Genomic DNA, 16,708 nt, shown 5'->3' with positions numbered 1-16,708 from the left:
TGCTTTTTTGGCCAAATCACATATTGACATTGATTTGTTCTTCACGAATAGAGATTGGAAGAACCGGGTTTTCTGCCTCTTCCTGGTAGCTCAATCAAAGAATAGTGTTCCCTAAACTTATTAATGATGGTTTTAACACTGGCATGATGAATTCCAAACCGCTTCGCCAATGTTCGCATAGTAATACCCTTCTCACTTAGCCATGTGTACAAAACCTTAATTTTCTCTTCCTTTTCAATACGCGACATTTTGAAAACGCACAGCATGCTGTGTTCTGAGCATAAAGAACCATCACAAATACATGCGTACTACACAAATGTATGTGAATAGTTTATTTTCGATACACTTAGGTACTATCAATCTCCTAGTGGACCCAAGCCCCTATGAAACCGTTGATTCTAGCAGAGCAGAAAAAAATGTGGAACGGTTAAAAAATAGTCAAACATAATTAAGTGCACACTAAATTAGTTATTATATAAATTAATACACTTGAGCTCTTTTCTATGTTCAAAGACTATAAAATAGATGAAAATTAATTGATTAACCTTTCTTCAACCGTGAAATCATGACATTCTGACTCTGTCTTGCGCGGAATTTACCCTGTACAAGAATGGGTAGAACTTAATCTTTAATATCTATTGTTGTATTTAAGACACCAACATAATTTCTTCTAATATTTGCAGCAATTCATGATAAAATTTTCAGTAGTATGAGATATCCCAAAATAACTCAAAGTTGAAATTTTCTGGAATGTTTGGTATGAACGAGCATTGAGGTGAAATTCAGTACCAAAATAAGGTGCACAAAATTCCAAACACATGAATTGAACGAATCATCGCACAAAGTGTACCTTGCAAAATCGACACATAGAAATACGGTTTATTTTCAAAGGGTGCTGTGGGCTTACGACACGTTTTGTTCGCTAATAATTCCGATCAGCTATTGTGAATCTCATAAAATGCTTTTTGCCTTTCTCTATAGAAAGGTATTAGAATTGCTGGAAAACCCGACTTTCGAACGGAGCATCGGAGACCCATAGTGTTATATACCATTCGACTCAGTTCGACGAGATCGGAAAGTGTGTGTGTGTGTGTATGTGCACTTTTAGAAGATATTTATACGCGCTCAATTTTCTCAGAGATGGCTGAACCGATTTTAACAAATTTGGGCTCGTTTGAAAGCTACTGTTGAGCCATTGATCAAGTTCAAAGATCAAATGGCTGTGATTTTTGGTTCCGGAGATATGATTGTATAAGTGACGTAACCGACAAAGAATGTTGATTTTTACCGCTCTTATTTTGGATGGATCACCTCTAATTTCGTAAACCGCTATTGTTCAAAAGTTTAAGCACCTCGCAAAATGTTCTCATGCAAAATTTGAGCTAAATCGGACATGGGTGAGGGGTGTTGCCCTTCGGTTAAGATTTGAAAATTTTCGATCTTGAAAAAGATGACACTAAATCTCGACGTTTCATGCAATTCTAAGCTTTTTGGCATCAAATTTTTTTTCGATTTCGAAAATTTCATGTATGGTTTTTTATCAAGATCTATGAAAATTCCACTAAGTGGGCTAAGAAGGGCTTTTTTCGTTTAGAATTACTGTTCTCATACAAATAGGCAACGCAAATGTCAAGCACTAGTTTGGAAAAATGATGCTGACTGTGTGACATAAACACTGAAGCATGCTTTTGTGAACCACTTGAATCAATCTGAATCAATTAGTGTCAAAATTAGTATCCGAAATTATTTAGTAAAAGTATGAAATATATTTTCATGAGACTGTTACGAAAGAAGAGAAAGGCATTAACACACCACTAGGTGGATTAAGAAGGGTTTTTTAAATCTTCTTTTGAATTTTGAGCTTCTATCCTCTCGTATTCTCTTATATTATCCTCTTATTTTTAATTTATGACGTACATTGCTGTATGTTCCAGATAAATTAAATAAATTGAAAACATTTGGTTCCATTTTATCTGTTTACATGTTATACGTGGGTCGTTGTTATTTTCGTTGCAGTATCAGTTCAATTATTTTAAATTTTTGGTAGGATTCAAAATAAATATATTTCTACTATGTTTGTTTACTTTTTCATAATAAATAGGTATAGAACTCGCTCAAACTAAACAAAAAATTTCCTAAGTGTGGAAAGCATGTCAGCTTTATTCGTATTCACTTCGTCCGGTTAAGTCTCCGACATTACCCACCTATCCTTGTTCATACTTTAAATTATTTCGCATGAGAAATTACAAAAATATATATCGTCGTTAATTTCAAGCTGTTATTAAATGTTTTGTTTTGTAATTTGTCACCAATATGCCGTATTACGTTGTAAAACATGATCAATCGAAAATTCGAATTGTTTCAACCAAGGATGACTTTTATCGTATCAAAGAGCGTTCACTAGCAACTCTTCACACGATTGAATCAGTGCCATGAAAGAGAGACGGATATCATCGCAACAACAAAAACCCGGAATGGCTCATTTAACATAGAATAGACACCAGTGCGAGAGCGAATTTCTATCGATGCCCTGTCTGAGAATTAAAGGTTAGCTCGCTGCTGTGGGGATTCTCTCTGAAGCAACAAATGGTCGCTTATTCTCGTTTCGCGATTTGATTCTGTATGGGCAGTTGATAATTGCGATAGAATCATTTTACTATTGCTGCTTATTCTAACTATGTGCATACAACTTTGTATAAGTTGTGTTTATGAAAATGTATGTAAATGCTCCACACAAGATTTTTGAAATAATGCAACCTAGTATGAGAATCATCAAGTCGAATCATCGATTCGATTTTCTGCGATAATTGTCAACTTGCGATTCTCCCTTGGGAGATTCCACACAGCAACGATCATTATCAGACTGTAAATTTTTTTAAGGGCCGTGAAATACTCAGAGTATGAAGTGGAGCGAAGAAATGTAGACAAATTCTCTCGCGTTTCATGCATTGAGAGACTCGAATTCTTGTAGCATCTTCTACCGGATTGAAAATGTTCTATACAATATGGATAAATATCGAGCAGCTGCTGTCAAATTATCGGCAATCACCAACACTGGTCTCAACTCAATTTTCAAATTAGGCAAATCCTAAAATGTGGCATTGTGCTTCTAGTTTAACATATATTTTTCCTACTTTGATGACTTTTTTCGGGTGAGTCATCAGTCAGAATCGCTTTCACATCTCATCCAAGCTATCGCCGACACGAAAGAATACAATTATTGTTGACTTCAAGCAGTGCAAAATTCGACCTTCGATACGAGAACTTGAAGCTTTGCTTAAGGAGCAAATGCATCTTGACATTAAACGTGTGCATTTACTTCAATGCAATAAGACAAATAATGTTGTTTACATCCAGTTAATAAAGAGTCGGATGCAATTCAATTCGCAAAAGACAATAACAATGTGCACTATGTGGAGCACAAAAACATTAAGTACAACATTACAGTAAATATGAAAGATAGTGATATAGAAGTGCGTCTGCCTGATCTTCCCTCAAGCGTCATCGATCGTTATATTCGCAAAACTATTTCCCAATACGGAGAGATTCTCTCTATCGAAAAAGAAAAGTGGAAGAACTTTTTCCCCGTATTCTAAATGGCCTAGGTTTGTTACGCATGCGCTTAAAGAGGCCTATACATTGGTATGTGACCTTCGGTCAGGATACAAGAATTCCGTGCAAATCACTTGTTACCTACGATAATCAGATGGCCACATGTCAATATTGCCAAAAAACTGTTCACTACGGTAAGCCGTGTGATAAACTGGACAAGGAGACAACCACTCCAAAGGACAACGGTACTTCCTTCACACCAACTCCAAGCAGCCCCAGTACGCCTGTGACAGCCACCAACAACAATGAAGCATCCCATTCCACGAAACCATCATTATCCCCTATAGAACAAAGTACACCAGCTGCAGTTAACAACTTATCCTCCAACCAACCAGCAACTGCAACCAATGTACAACAATGCGCATCTACAGCAACTCTCAACGAGCCCAAGACTACGATCAACAAGGGAAACAAAAAGAAACGGAAATCACACACCGACGATGAAGCAATGGATGATGAGGTAAGCCGCGGACAAAGTGACCCCCGATCCTCGTTGGATGGAAATGTAACTCATCTCCCCCTAGAAAAAGGGTGACAACGAGATCTAATAGCAAAAAAAAGTTAAGTAACAAAAATGTAAGCCAATCGGCCACGTAAAGCTTTTACGCAAAAAGGCCATAATAAAAATTTTATTATAAAAAAAAACAAGCTTTACAAAAAAAGTTAAATGTATCTGTCATGAATGTTGACCCGTTTCATTGTTCAAGTGTCAAAGGTAACAAACAGGAGCGCAGCATTTTGCAAGTATCGAACACACCGCAGACGCAGCGTTTGAATGGCGCGTTTGAAATGCCGTAACGGTCTTGTTGTTTCTGCGTATGATATTCAAGATTAATTTGGTGATAATTTTTAATCAGCGGCATAGCATGCTGTGTGCTTTTATTAATGTTTTTATTATCATTACAATTATTATTAATCAAAGCACCTGCTGCTTTTATTGCAAGAGCTAAAAATTTAGCTTTTTTTCATTTCAATTACCTACGCGCACTGAACATTCAATTCTTGTTCATTGGCGATTTTATTCAATTATGTATTTTGCAACGGGTTTAAATATAACGGCTATGAAAATTCATTTCACAAAAATATTCTGTTCGAGAATCATATCAGATATATTCAATATGTAACCTTTTTTCTTGAATATCATAATATTCACTATTCACTAGTGAGCTTTTCACAACTGATTTTTTGACATGTGAGATCAGTTTTAGTGAGAGCCGCGTTTGCAGTAAATCAGTAGTGAACTTTTCTTTGGTGAGTTTTCTGATCGATGATTTATTTTTGTCTGAAAATCATTTGCGAAAAATTTCATTCGCGATTTTCGAAATTTTGATTTTTTTTCCAACAAAGGTCAAATTACTACATTTCGATGTGGAAGTTGGCTTTCGGTTTCAATGAACTTGCCTGTGCCTGTGTACTGAAAAGGTGCGGACACCAAGAATCCTTCCAAATCAGAACTCGAACATACGACATATGGCCACAGACTAACAGACAGGACACTCAAATTAGATTCTTCAATCATTTTAACGGTCATTTCGAATATTCCTTTATTTGGGACAGTACTCACATGTGTCATGATGGCGCCACGTTACCCTATCAAAAACATCCTGTCTATCATCTAGACTGTGTTTATTTTTTTCATTTACCAACAGAGTTGCCATTCATACAGAATTACCTGTAATTTATTGATTTGTATACGTTCATGCGAATTTCATACAGGATACAGATTTAATACATATTGCCAAAACTATATACATAATTGTGCCTACTTCTCATCCTCCAACGCAATACAAAATCGAACCCGTTTTGTTACAATATTTACTTGCTTCTGGTCTGCCGTCACTTGATTTCGGGTGAAAACTACCAACACAATAAAAATAGTCTAGATGAACAACGTTGAGTCAAATAAATGGTTACCTTCCAACATCGCGAAAAAGTTAAATATATTATCAACGTAATCCAATAATTTGTTGTGACGATTCATTTTCAAATATTTTGATAAAATCGGGCATCCCTGCAAGCAGCTGATCGGTGTTGACAAACGAGGGGAAACCAACTAGTAAAAAAACTTTTACATAACACAAGGGGTGTACAGATAGTAAATAGTTCGCGCAGTACAATATAGGTGGAACTAGTGCATCACGAAAAATTACTTTTATAAGAATTTACTCATGACAGTCATGTCTGTTAGTCTGTGATATGGCTTGTTAGACCTTTTTTTTGCAGGCTTTTAAATTGAACGAGTTATGTTCAACTACAAAATTTATTGAGCATTCATTTGTTCTGGTCTTTCCTCAAACAATTTTTGTCGACCAAGTAACGGAGCCCACTACGTCTCATTACCCACCGGGTAGATTGAAAATCACTGTTCTAAAGTATATAATACCCTTATACCGTAATCTGAAAACAAGTATAATATTCAGATATCCATTTTCCTTGATTAGAAATTTAAATTGTAAAATTTATGAAAGTCGAGATAATAACAGAATATAATTTGTGTCTTTCTAGGAAAGGACGTCCATTCATCTACAACGTGCTGGACTGGCGCTATCCTCGCCAGGCTATGGTGACTGTTGTGGGAACGATCGTGCTCTCAGTTATCGCTCAGCTACTGATGTATTTCGCTTACAGAGTGCGCAGCCATGTCTACGTGCGCTATTTCAATCCGAAACCGATTCTGTCGACCAATTCCACGATCAATCTACAGCATGGTAAAGGGCGTGACGGTATCTCGATGGTGTATGGCACTGATAACTGCGGATTTACCGCTAGTGAAAAGTATTAGAACTAGAAAATCAATCTAACAGTTCCGTAGGTTTTTATAATCTCTGCCATTGGGTTCTATTGAAATTAGGAAATAGTTTTCAACATGTTTTTTTTTTCGAAAGTTCCGTTGAACTAAGCTCAAAAATTGGAAATTACTGAATTTCAACAATTTTTTACACGTCCACGTAACATATACAATTGTTAGATATGTCGTAAGATAGAAACACAGGCGGACTTTTAAGGCTCACTGTTGAAATGGAACAGTTTTGTTAGTAGCTGATTTGCTCGTAAGAGGGGATTATTCACTAAGAATAGATGATATTCGTAATGAAGAGAAAAGAATGATTGTGATACAATTAAATGCAAATCGACATGAGTTCGTCTGTGATTTTAAGGATCCTAATCAGCAATCAATGCAGGTGTACGATTAACGTTATGGTCAACGTCCAACTACTTTAGTCATTAATATTCCAAACAATATCTTCCACTCCCTTACACTTGTACTTTTGGCACCTATATATTAACGTTCAACAGTAAAAGTATTAGGTATTCGAGTATTAAGCCTGGTGTAGTGGTCTAGTGTCTTAAAGACAAGTCAAAGAAATGAAATAAAGTTAAGAAATAATATCTATCGCATTAAAATATATTCGTTAAGCTGTGTCCAGTGTATTATTTAATATTACTCGATGAACAGAGGAAAAGGTCCTAATCAGCAAATCACGGTTTTCCTTTATTTACTTTCCCTTTCATTCAATACTACATATTCCTGACTTCCAAAAAAAATCTTGAGAGGTTCGTGGAATGGATTAAGGTACCGGTGCACATGTTTTGAAAATATTAGAACTCCTTAAAGCTCTTGGTTTACTTATAGGCAGAAAGAAACTTCAAATCACTATGTCCACTAGCTGCCAGAGATGCCAGGTAAAAATTTCAAATATCTTCTGTTGTCTGTCTTCAACAAAATTTTTATTACCGAACGATCAGTAATCAATTGAATTACCGAATGTTCAGCTGTTGAAAAATCGGTGAAATTTGTCGGTCGGATTCGGTCCGATTCTCAAACCGATTGATAAAGCAGGAAAAACTTTCTGTAATATTACTTATATTGTTGGAAAACCCCGACCCTCCCCGGAATTCCGATAGATTTCCGAACCAATCGATTGGGGGCGAAATTCATTCGGAATCGGCTGTTGCACTGGTTTAGAATTTATTCGGAATTCATTATGATTTCCACATGGAATACCGAATAAAAATGTCTCGCCAATCCGGAATTCATTCGGTTCTGAAAATAAGGGTTCTATCTTAACAATGTAAATGAATTCATTCCAATAAATACATTAAAACAACAAAACCATATGTTTCGAAGATAAATTTGCTTCATTCTTTATGTCATGAAACTCATCCGAACTAAAATTAAAAATATGATTTAGTTTAGTTGATCTAATTAGTAAAAAAAAAACGTTTACATAACACAAGGGGTGTACCGATAGTAAAAAGTTCGCGCAGCTCAATATAGGTGAAGATAGTGCCCAACGAAAATTTTTTTTAGAAGAATTTACCTTTCCGACAGCTCACTTACAACAAATGCACATTCGCCATTTTGAAATTAGTTTGTTTTCATCACAAAACACCTAACAGCAAACAATTTTAAGTATACTTCAGACGACCAATCAGCTTCCGTCTACGTTAACGGGACTTCGCTTGTAGTGTAGATTAGTTTAAGGCTTTCATTATTGACACGGCAACACGGTTCGGAAGTGAAAACATTCCGTGTGGTCGACATAGCGTTTTAACAAAGACATCATATTAACAAGATATCCAGCTCTCACATTTCCCGAACAAATCGTTGGCAACATCCTGTTTTGCGAACATGGCGCCCTCGGGGGAGTCCGCATCGAATCTCGTACAAAGAAGCAGGGGAGAGAAATGTCAAATTCGTTCGCGCCAAAATAGCATCACTGTGAACCCATACAATTGACATGACACGTTGAATGTGATGCCGTGCGATGGCGTTGCTGAACTGAAGATTGAGTTCGCTCCAAGCTGACAGGGTCTGATTTTAATAAGTGTTACAAACAGCTCCTTTCCATTGCCATTCCTTGTCAGTAACGGTCATCTGACGTAACGTGTGAATCGTACTTTAGCCGAATAACATATGATGTTTGTTTTCATCACGAAATATCTCAACGGTTTTTTATTTCTGGGCAGACTCTTAGTGTCAGTGATTTGACACAAGGATATAGTCCAATCCACGTGCGAATGTGTTGGTGTGGCTATTCTCAGCAGTTGAAAGGTTAATGCTAGTGTGAGTGTGTCGAAATAACCCAGTGAATTTTGTCGAGCCGCATCGTGCCAATTATTGAAGACATATATGCAATAAAAAACACTGCAATGCCAAGAGCAGTTGAGAAAGACATAAAATCGTTCATGAAACTCTAAATCACGTAATGGTACTGTCTTCTACTTGGTTCATTAGTTCATAGCTTACGAAATTCTATATGCATTTTTCGCAGTGTATGAATATGAGTCAAAAATGTTTTACCTCAGTGTAAAATTGAACCCACAACAAACTTTGACTTTGGCTCGCACACATTCTAATTTCGTATATGAATAGATCTGCGCACTCTGCATCGGTGTGAGTAAATGAGACGTCAAATTGCTCAATAGAAAGCTCTATAGTGTCATGTCTGTTAATCTATGGAGTAACTGTCGTGAGGACAGTTTATTCATCTCAATTCTCGGTTGATTTTTCAGAAAGTCGTAGAAGCAAGTGACAGTTTCTCTTTGTTTACTTTGTTTTCTATCAATTACCAAGAGGTTTCCACGTTTATCACTCAACTCTTTGCATGAAATGATACCCGAAACTTTCGACTTTCAAACAGAACTGTGATATCCAAGAAAATCTTTATAATCACATCACAATAACCGAAAGAGAAAGTCACGCGTTTTTTTCTAGAACGGCCAATAAGCCACTTGTCAACTTTCACTAATTGCAAGCGAGCTATAAAAGATAGAGTATTAAATTTAACACCAGACGAAAGAGACAACTTTTCTCTGCCGTTTACTATTATGACTTACTCTCAGCGAGTGCCGAGTCATTCGAAATTACTCTTTAAAGTGGATGTTGATGGATGGCTTATTGGCAGTTATCGAAAAAAAAACGCGTGAAGTAAACAAAGAGAAACTGTCACTTGCTCTTACGGCCTTCTGAAAAATCAACCATACCATGAAAAATAAAACATTTATTTCAGAAAATTAGCATATAATTTCAATGGCTGAAAATAAAAAAGCAACTAATAACACAGACTAACAGACATGACAGTATGAGTAAATTCTTATAAAATAATTTTTCGTGATGCACTAGTTCCACCTATATTGTACTGCGCGAACTATTTACTATCGGTACACCCCTTGTGTTATGTAAAAGTTAATTTACTAGTTGGTTCCCCCTCGTTTGTCAACACCGATCAGCTGCTTGCAGGGATGCCTGATTTCATCATAATATTTGGAAATGAATCGTCACAGTAAATTATTATATTACGTTAATAATATATTAAACCATTTATTTTTCTCAACATTGTTCATCTAGACTATTTTTTATTGTGTTGGTAATTTTCACCCGAAATTAAGTGGCGGCAGATCAGAAGCAAGTAAATATTGCCACTAAACGGGTTCGATTTTGTATTGCGTTGAAGGATGAGAGGTAGGCACAATTTTGTATATAGTTTTGGCAATATGTATTAAATCTGTATCCTTCATGAAATTCGCATACAAATGCAAATACATATCAATACATTACAGGTAATTCTGTATGAATGGCAACTCTGTTGGTAAATGAAAAAAATAAACACAGTCTAGATGACAGACAGGATGTTTTTGATAGGGTAACGTGGCGCCATCATGACACATGTGAGTACTGTCCCAAATAAAGGAATATTCGAAATGACAGTTAAAATGATTGAAGAATCTAATTTGAGTGTCCTGTCTGTTAGTCTGTGCTAATAACGTCATAGGATCTCGAATCGATTAGCCTCCAGAAATCGTTTCTGTTGTCACTGCCATCCAATCAAAGCCGAAGTCGAGATCCGAGAACTCCCACAACACTACCGATGCAGGTTGAGGTCGCATTACATGGGTCCAGTGTCTCTAGCTTCATACCTTCATAGTTTTTGAACTCGTTTTTCGGTGGACCGACCGCCTGTTTGAAGCATTTGGCAGGAGCGGGCACACTTCCGGACTCACTTCAGTCGAACACATGGAAACTTTCATACTGGAATGGTCCGGTTGATGTAGTAAAAAGTTGTAATTAAAAATCATTTCTCGCAAACATTTACACCACTTACACTTACACGTAATTTTCCAAATCGAGTTTTTCACACCGGAAATTCACGTAGATTGTTTGGCGTTTGGACAATTCACGTAAACCTTATGTGATTTTAGAGAATGTTCGTATAACATTCATTTTCGTCACATAAAATATTCAATTCGACATTTGAAACTATTTTACGTGATTTTTAAAGTGAATCGAACGTGAATTTTTCGACCTCCTGTCACGACGCCATCTTGATGAGATTAAAATCGGAACTTCAAAATCAGCTGACGTAAACAAACAAACAGTAATGCATTTGTTCAACCTATTTATCTTGTTTAGTGCACGAAAATTAGTGAATTTCGTGTCGTCTCTCTCACAATAACTTGTCGATTTACCTAAAATACAGCAGACAGTGTTTTGGGACATCAAGTGGAGATAGTTTTCACAAGTTGAGAGTCGCGATGAGTATCAAAACGTCGCAGTGTTTGGGGCTTGAAACGCGAGGGGCTCAACGTAATCGATATACTTTCAAATGGCTGGTGCTCACATACCGGTGTCAGATGGCTGGAATTTTTATTTGAGTGAAGAAATATTAGAATAGTTTGTTTTGGAGCAAAACAATTAAGATTGACTTAATTGCAATAAGCGTGTCTGTCAGTGATCAACAAGTGTGTCAAGTGACAGCATGCACTTATCGTGAAATGACAGCTTCGTCATTTACGCACACCTTATCATCCTTTTAATATATACAACAGAAATAGACGGACTATAGGGGTGCTCATTATTTTAAATGTCGGCTAATCGATTATCAAACTATGAAACCGTACCTAGTCATTTGGGGGTTTTGCATTCAGATAAGATAATATGGTTTTTAGCCATAAGAATATAGTTTGGAAATCATAAGACCACAGACCGTTTACATAGATGTTTTCTGATTTTGCCAGACTTTTTCTTTCACAATGCAAACAATCATTTTGTTTAATCACTTGATATTCGAAGGTATGCATACAAATCTCGACTTCCGCTTTTTGCAAACTAAGAAAAATGTACCTTGCTAAAGTGATTGTACCTTTTCATGGCATTTGCACCAAAATTTGTGAGACCTAATAAACGAAAAGGTTGCAGGTCACGCATTCTCAATGAAAGAATCTAATCCAACAGCCTCAAATTCGTTTGTTTACTGTCCCAATGCGTTAATGACCGCATCTAAAGCAAATGTAGGGAGACAAAGCATTTTCGTCTCTAATTCAAACAAAAGTGAGAGTAATTGCCAACGGAACTTCTATGCAGAGATGCCAGATATTTTCAAAGAAAATCTGTATTACCCTGTATAAAAAATCTGTATTTATCTGTATTCACGAATAAAATAAAATTTCTTCAATGAAATGATGTTGAACGGTATCTCAATAGATTATGGTTACAGAATGAGAGTTTCAATGAGCATTTATTTTTTATTTTCGTAGTTCACAGAAATATGTAAAGATGAAATCTAATATGAATGGTTTTTCAACCACAATTAAATTTCAATATCTATATATTTTTCTAGATTTAAAAGTTGACTTAATATGACAGTCAGGTCATACAACTCTAAGGCCGCAGACAGAATAAACGCAAGAAGCTGAACCGAGCTGGTGGATGACATTAGCAGACCAAAAGAGGGAAGCATACTTTCAGCAAGCCAAAGGGGCCCTATTAGAGTGCGAGCGATAAATCTGCTCAGTTTTTGCTCAGTTTTCTCTCTGAAAAGGTCCTTTTAATTTACTGTAAATGCATTACTCACTTTGGTCAATGCCAAGTTTGGCTCTGCTTTATTGTACCCACTCTGTCTACGGCCTTAGCCTAACAATAAAGCTTCAAATTGTAAAATAAATGTTTTTTTTTTGTGTTGATCATCAAATATTTTTTACTTTAATTTGTGATTTGTCCGTTGATTAATAAACTTTCATCTCGTCACTGCAATCAAATACTAAAAGATAGTTCAGACGAAAACAGTTTATTTTTTCTTTATTACTTCTTGTGAAATCTGTATAAATCTGTATTAAATTTAGAGAATCTTTATAAAATCTGTATTCTGTATAAAATCTGTATAAGGATGTAAAAATCTGTATTATACAGATAATTCTGTATAAATGGCATCTCTGCTTCTATGACAAGACGAAACCAACTTAACCAAATTTCAATTCTCATTCTTTCACCAATATATTACAAATCTGTGACGTTTGGCTATGAAGAGTGTTCAAAATATGATAAATCGAGATATTTACACCTCAAAACATCTTTGGAAACCAAAACTACTACAGATTCCAGCACCAACAGGTAAAAATCAGTGTGAAGCGTTTTCTGTTATCATCGATTCTCAAAGCTTTGGTTAAATATAGACAATGGATAATATTCGGTTTTCACTGACAACCCCAAATGACTGAAAGGATCAATGAAAGAAAGAACACAATTTTGAAACTTCTGTTCGGCTCTCGTCATTGACTGGACATGGATTTTGTTCTCATAATTTGGAAGCGTAACTGATAGTGACATTTGTTTCTCGTCATTTTCTTCTATTTTGAGTCAACGAAAATAACGTTAATAACTCGGTACTGCACACTTAATTTTTTTTGCTGAATCTTGGCGAAATAATTGCCGAAATACTCGGAGATGGTAGAGCAATCTAAGAATCGATTCTTAAAATTAAACCATAGAATCTGAACACCTCTAATTGTGCGACGAACGCACACATCCAAACACGTGTTGGGCATGGTGTTGGAAAAGCCATTCCACCATTTGGCGTGCCATGTCGTCATCGCATTACTAAAGTGTCAGTCGACCGGCCATCACTCGGTTCCGCTAATTCGCGTTCACAGTGGCAGACATTGTCCTCGTTATCCTTCGACACTAGTGTGCCTTTGCTTCTTTTGTGAATAGTTTCCCGTATCCTGTCCGATTACTGTCCAAAATGGTGTACGTAGTGAAGGATGCTGTAAGTATACGGAAACTGGGGTCAATGTTGTGCAATTCTATTTGTGTAACGAAACTGTTAAGAAATTGTTTCAACATAGTTCTGAGGAGATAATCCTTTTTGTGAAGGGCCCTGCATTGCTCTGATAGGTACAAACGTGATAACCACATGTTGCGATTAACCGCGAAATTTTGATGGCTGACTTGAGGAAGCTCTTTTTTTTTTTCTTCGAATTCTACCTGCGTTGCTGGGTCATTCAATCAGCATCGAGGCTTAATTAGTCGTGCTAAACGCTGTCATGTGTGTATTTGTTCACTCCAAGAGCCCTGCATCAGCGCGTCACCGCCAGCAAGGTGTTCAACACTGACTCAAAGCTCCGGTTTATTATTTGACTCATTGGGGTGAGGTATCCGAAGCTTGCCTTCGAAACCCGGAGGAATGTGAGGTTTAATTACCTTCATTACTAAGCCCCGGCATAACAACGCTTTTGATGTGTTCGTTTTCAGTGGAAAATTTCTTGGTATTTTATTGCGCTCCTGTGAATTTTCAAGGAACTGAAACCAAACATATTTCGTGCCTGTCGAGCTTCGAGCACTTTTCACTAGTTGATACTAAAATGTGTAAAGTATTAACAATTAAATGGAATGATTTGCGAAGAACCGTCACGAATTCAATTGACATTGTAAATATGAACACTTCTTTTCAGGGGACGGTTTAAATGACGCATGACTAGAGAGAAAATCTCTAACTTTCAAGGTGATAGGTAATCCTCAATAGATACACTTCTGCAAAAATAGGAATAACGAAGATAAGATTTCAATGACAATGTTGTTCATAAAGCACATGAGAAAAATTCACACAAATCGATGCTCGCTGCACATGCTGAATGGTACTCACATTACCAAGCACTTTTCTATAGTGCGGTAATGAACAAAACAAATGTGAGTGTCATAAAAGTATATACAACTCGAAACCGGCTGCTGATTTTTTTCCATTGAAAGTAAATACTCGTTTCTAGATGCAAACAAACGGTAAAAGCAGTGCTCATCTATTACTAATTCATACCGAATCGAGTGGACGTAAAATGATTATTGGACACATTCACACCCATATGTTGAACTTGTGTTTGTTTTGTTCTTTTGTTTTATTCGATATTGATAAGGGTTCTGATGGGTGTGACAACCCTTGTTGTTAACCGAAGTAGTGAAAGGAGGGCGTCCGGTTAAAGGGAAAAAACGATTAAACTGAATGATTGGGAACGAAACAACAACCTGATGGTTGATGGTGTAGGAGCTACGTCATACTTTAACGTCATGTTTGACCTTCAGTTCAAACGATCTTCATCGATCTTCGATTGCGGCTCAGGGATAAACATAGTAGGCGACTTATTTCTCTTAGCGCAATCAAAGAACAAGTTACTCGAGGCCGGTACTGTTGGTAGCACAAACGACGACGATTCCTTTTTCGAACACAAACGTACTGATGATGTCATTAGCTTTACTTTCACCACAAAAACAGAACATGCTTGGTCATGCTATTGCCCAGCATAGGAAAGGGATTCTACTTCTATTTCGGATCGATTTTCTAGAGAATGGAAAACACAAAGCGGTAATGTGTCAATTTTGGGGAGAGCATGGGGTTTGGTGAATACAAATTGCCAATTTATTGATTCACTCACCCTTGACTCAGTTCTTTGTCGCTGCTAATATTTTGTTTCATTGGTCTCTAATGTTCGCTTGAGAAAACTGAAACTGACCGAAGGTAGTTTCCTCAAACAAACAAGCAACCGTGGTGTCAACAAGATCTGGTTCGAAATTGATTCGAATTTCAGTTCAAACTTTGACAGCAATTGGTTAGAAACTGGGTAAGCTTTGGCATTAAGCGAAAACGACATCAAATTAAATTTAGGTTGCATTCAAAATTACAATTTAATTTCTCTTCCCACCCTTTAGGCTGACTTCGATACCCGACTGGATTCCGCCGGCGACAAACTGGTCGTGGTAGATTTCTTCGCTACCTGGTGCGGCCCGTGCAAGGCCATCGCACCGAGGCTGGAGGAATGTCAGAACAAGTACGCCGACAAGATCGTCGTCGTCAAGGTCGACGTGGACGAGTGCGAAGATCTGGCGGCTAGGTACAACATCTCCAGCATGCCGACATTCCTGTTCATAAAGGGGAAATCCGTGCTCGACACTTTCTCGGGTGCCAACTCCGAGAAGTTGGAAGCCTACATTAAAAAGCATACTGAATAAAAACTAGCAGCGGAGATTTGCAGTTGTACCATGAAAATACATCCCAGCAATTGTTTATGATGAAGACACACAAAAAGTCGTGGCTTTTCTTCGCGATGATGTTAATCACCCGACCAAGCAACAGAATCTGAATTCAAACTCCTTATTAGTTCAGCTTGTAGGCGCAGGAATGAGATAGAACAAAAGCAGAGCTAACCCACTAATCGCTTATCGACACACGTCACGTTATCCGTGCTGTCAAAATGTCTGTTGTGTTAAACACACATGCCGATTGGCAGTAGCTTAGTCACAATATTGTTATGTTAGAGCGGAACCAAACGATAGCGTTACCAACCTGCCGCACTGGTACAAAAAAACAAAACCGAAACAAAAAATGCAGCTTGGTGGGAATTCGATTCACGAAAATAAAATTCATTCTTTGTCTATGTTATAACCAGGGTTTTATTCGCGAACCGAAAATAATTAGTCCAATCACTCCTAAGTTTTTCATTCTGTATTTCGATCGAGTTTGAGTTTTCCACACAAAAATATCACTGGTTTGAAATACCGAATAGAAATTTTTACATTCGATCGAAAAGATTTCATCTACAAACGGTATTCGATTTATCTCCCTAGGTAACATTTACGACCTATGCTAAATGCTAGATATTTTACTGTTCATCGAGAAACATTTGAGTGCAAAAGAAATCAAATCAAATAATGTTACTAACCTCAAAGGCGTACATTCCGTGTCCGGAACATCAGCGAACGAATTGGAGATTGCCAGGGCGCCTCTATTGTACACACTCAGAGAGTGCGAGATCTGCCAGTCTGCAGTTG

At 37.1% G+C, this 16,708-nt stretch overlaps 2 protein-coding genes across 2 annotated transcripts in view; both read left to right on the top strand.

Annotated features, from left to right (window-relative positions):
* Window positions 1-7,726, top strand: part of LOC131430594 (protein rolling stone-like) — a 115,297-nt gene extending 107,571 nt beyond the window's left edge. Inside the window, exon 6 of the mRNA XM_058595678.1 lies at window positions 6,118-7,726. Coding sequence (XP_058451661.1) covers window positions 6,118-6,394 — 277 coding nt within the window. The 3' untranslated portion in view covers window positions 6,395-7,726. The remainder of the gene's footprint in view (window positions 1-6,117) is intronic.
* A 5,740-nt stretch (window positions 7,727-13,466) lies between these two features.
* LOC131430593 (thioredoxin-2-like) lies at window positions 13,467-16,322 on the top strand. Its single transcript, XM_058595676.1, has 2 exons — window positions 13,467-13,658; window positions 15,590-16,322. Exons 1-2 carry the CDS (start codon window positions 13,635-13,637, stop codon window positions 15,887-15,889), a joined length of 324 nt encoding a protein of 107 aa, XP_058451659.1. The 5' UTR covers window positions 13,467-13,634; the 3' UTR covers window positions 15,890-16,322.
* Window positions 16,323-16,708: the final 386 nt, after the last annotated feature.

The sequence above is a fragment of the Malaya genurostris genome, chromosome 2, assembly GCF_030247185.1.
Source record: "Malaya genurostris strain Urasoe2022 chromosome 2, Malgen_1.1, whole genome shotgun sequence".
NCBI classification, from domain to species: Eukaryota; Metazoa; Arthropoda; class Insecta; order Diptera; family Culicidae; genus Malaya; species Malaya genurostris.
This window is presented reverse-complemented; position numbering and strand designations above follow the sequence as displayed.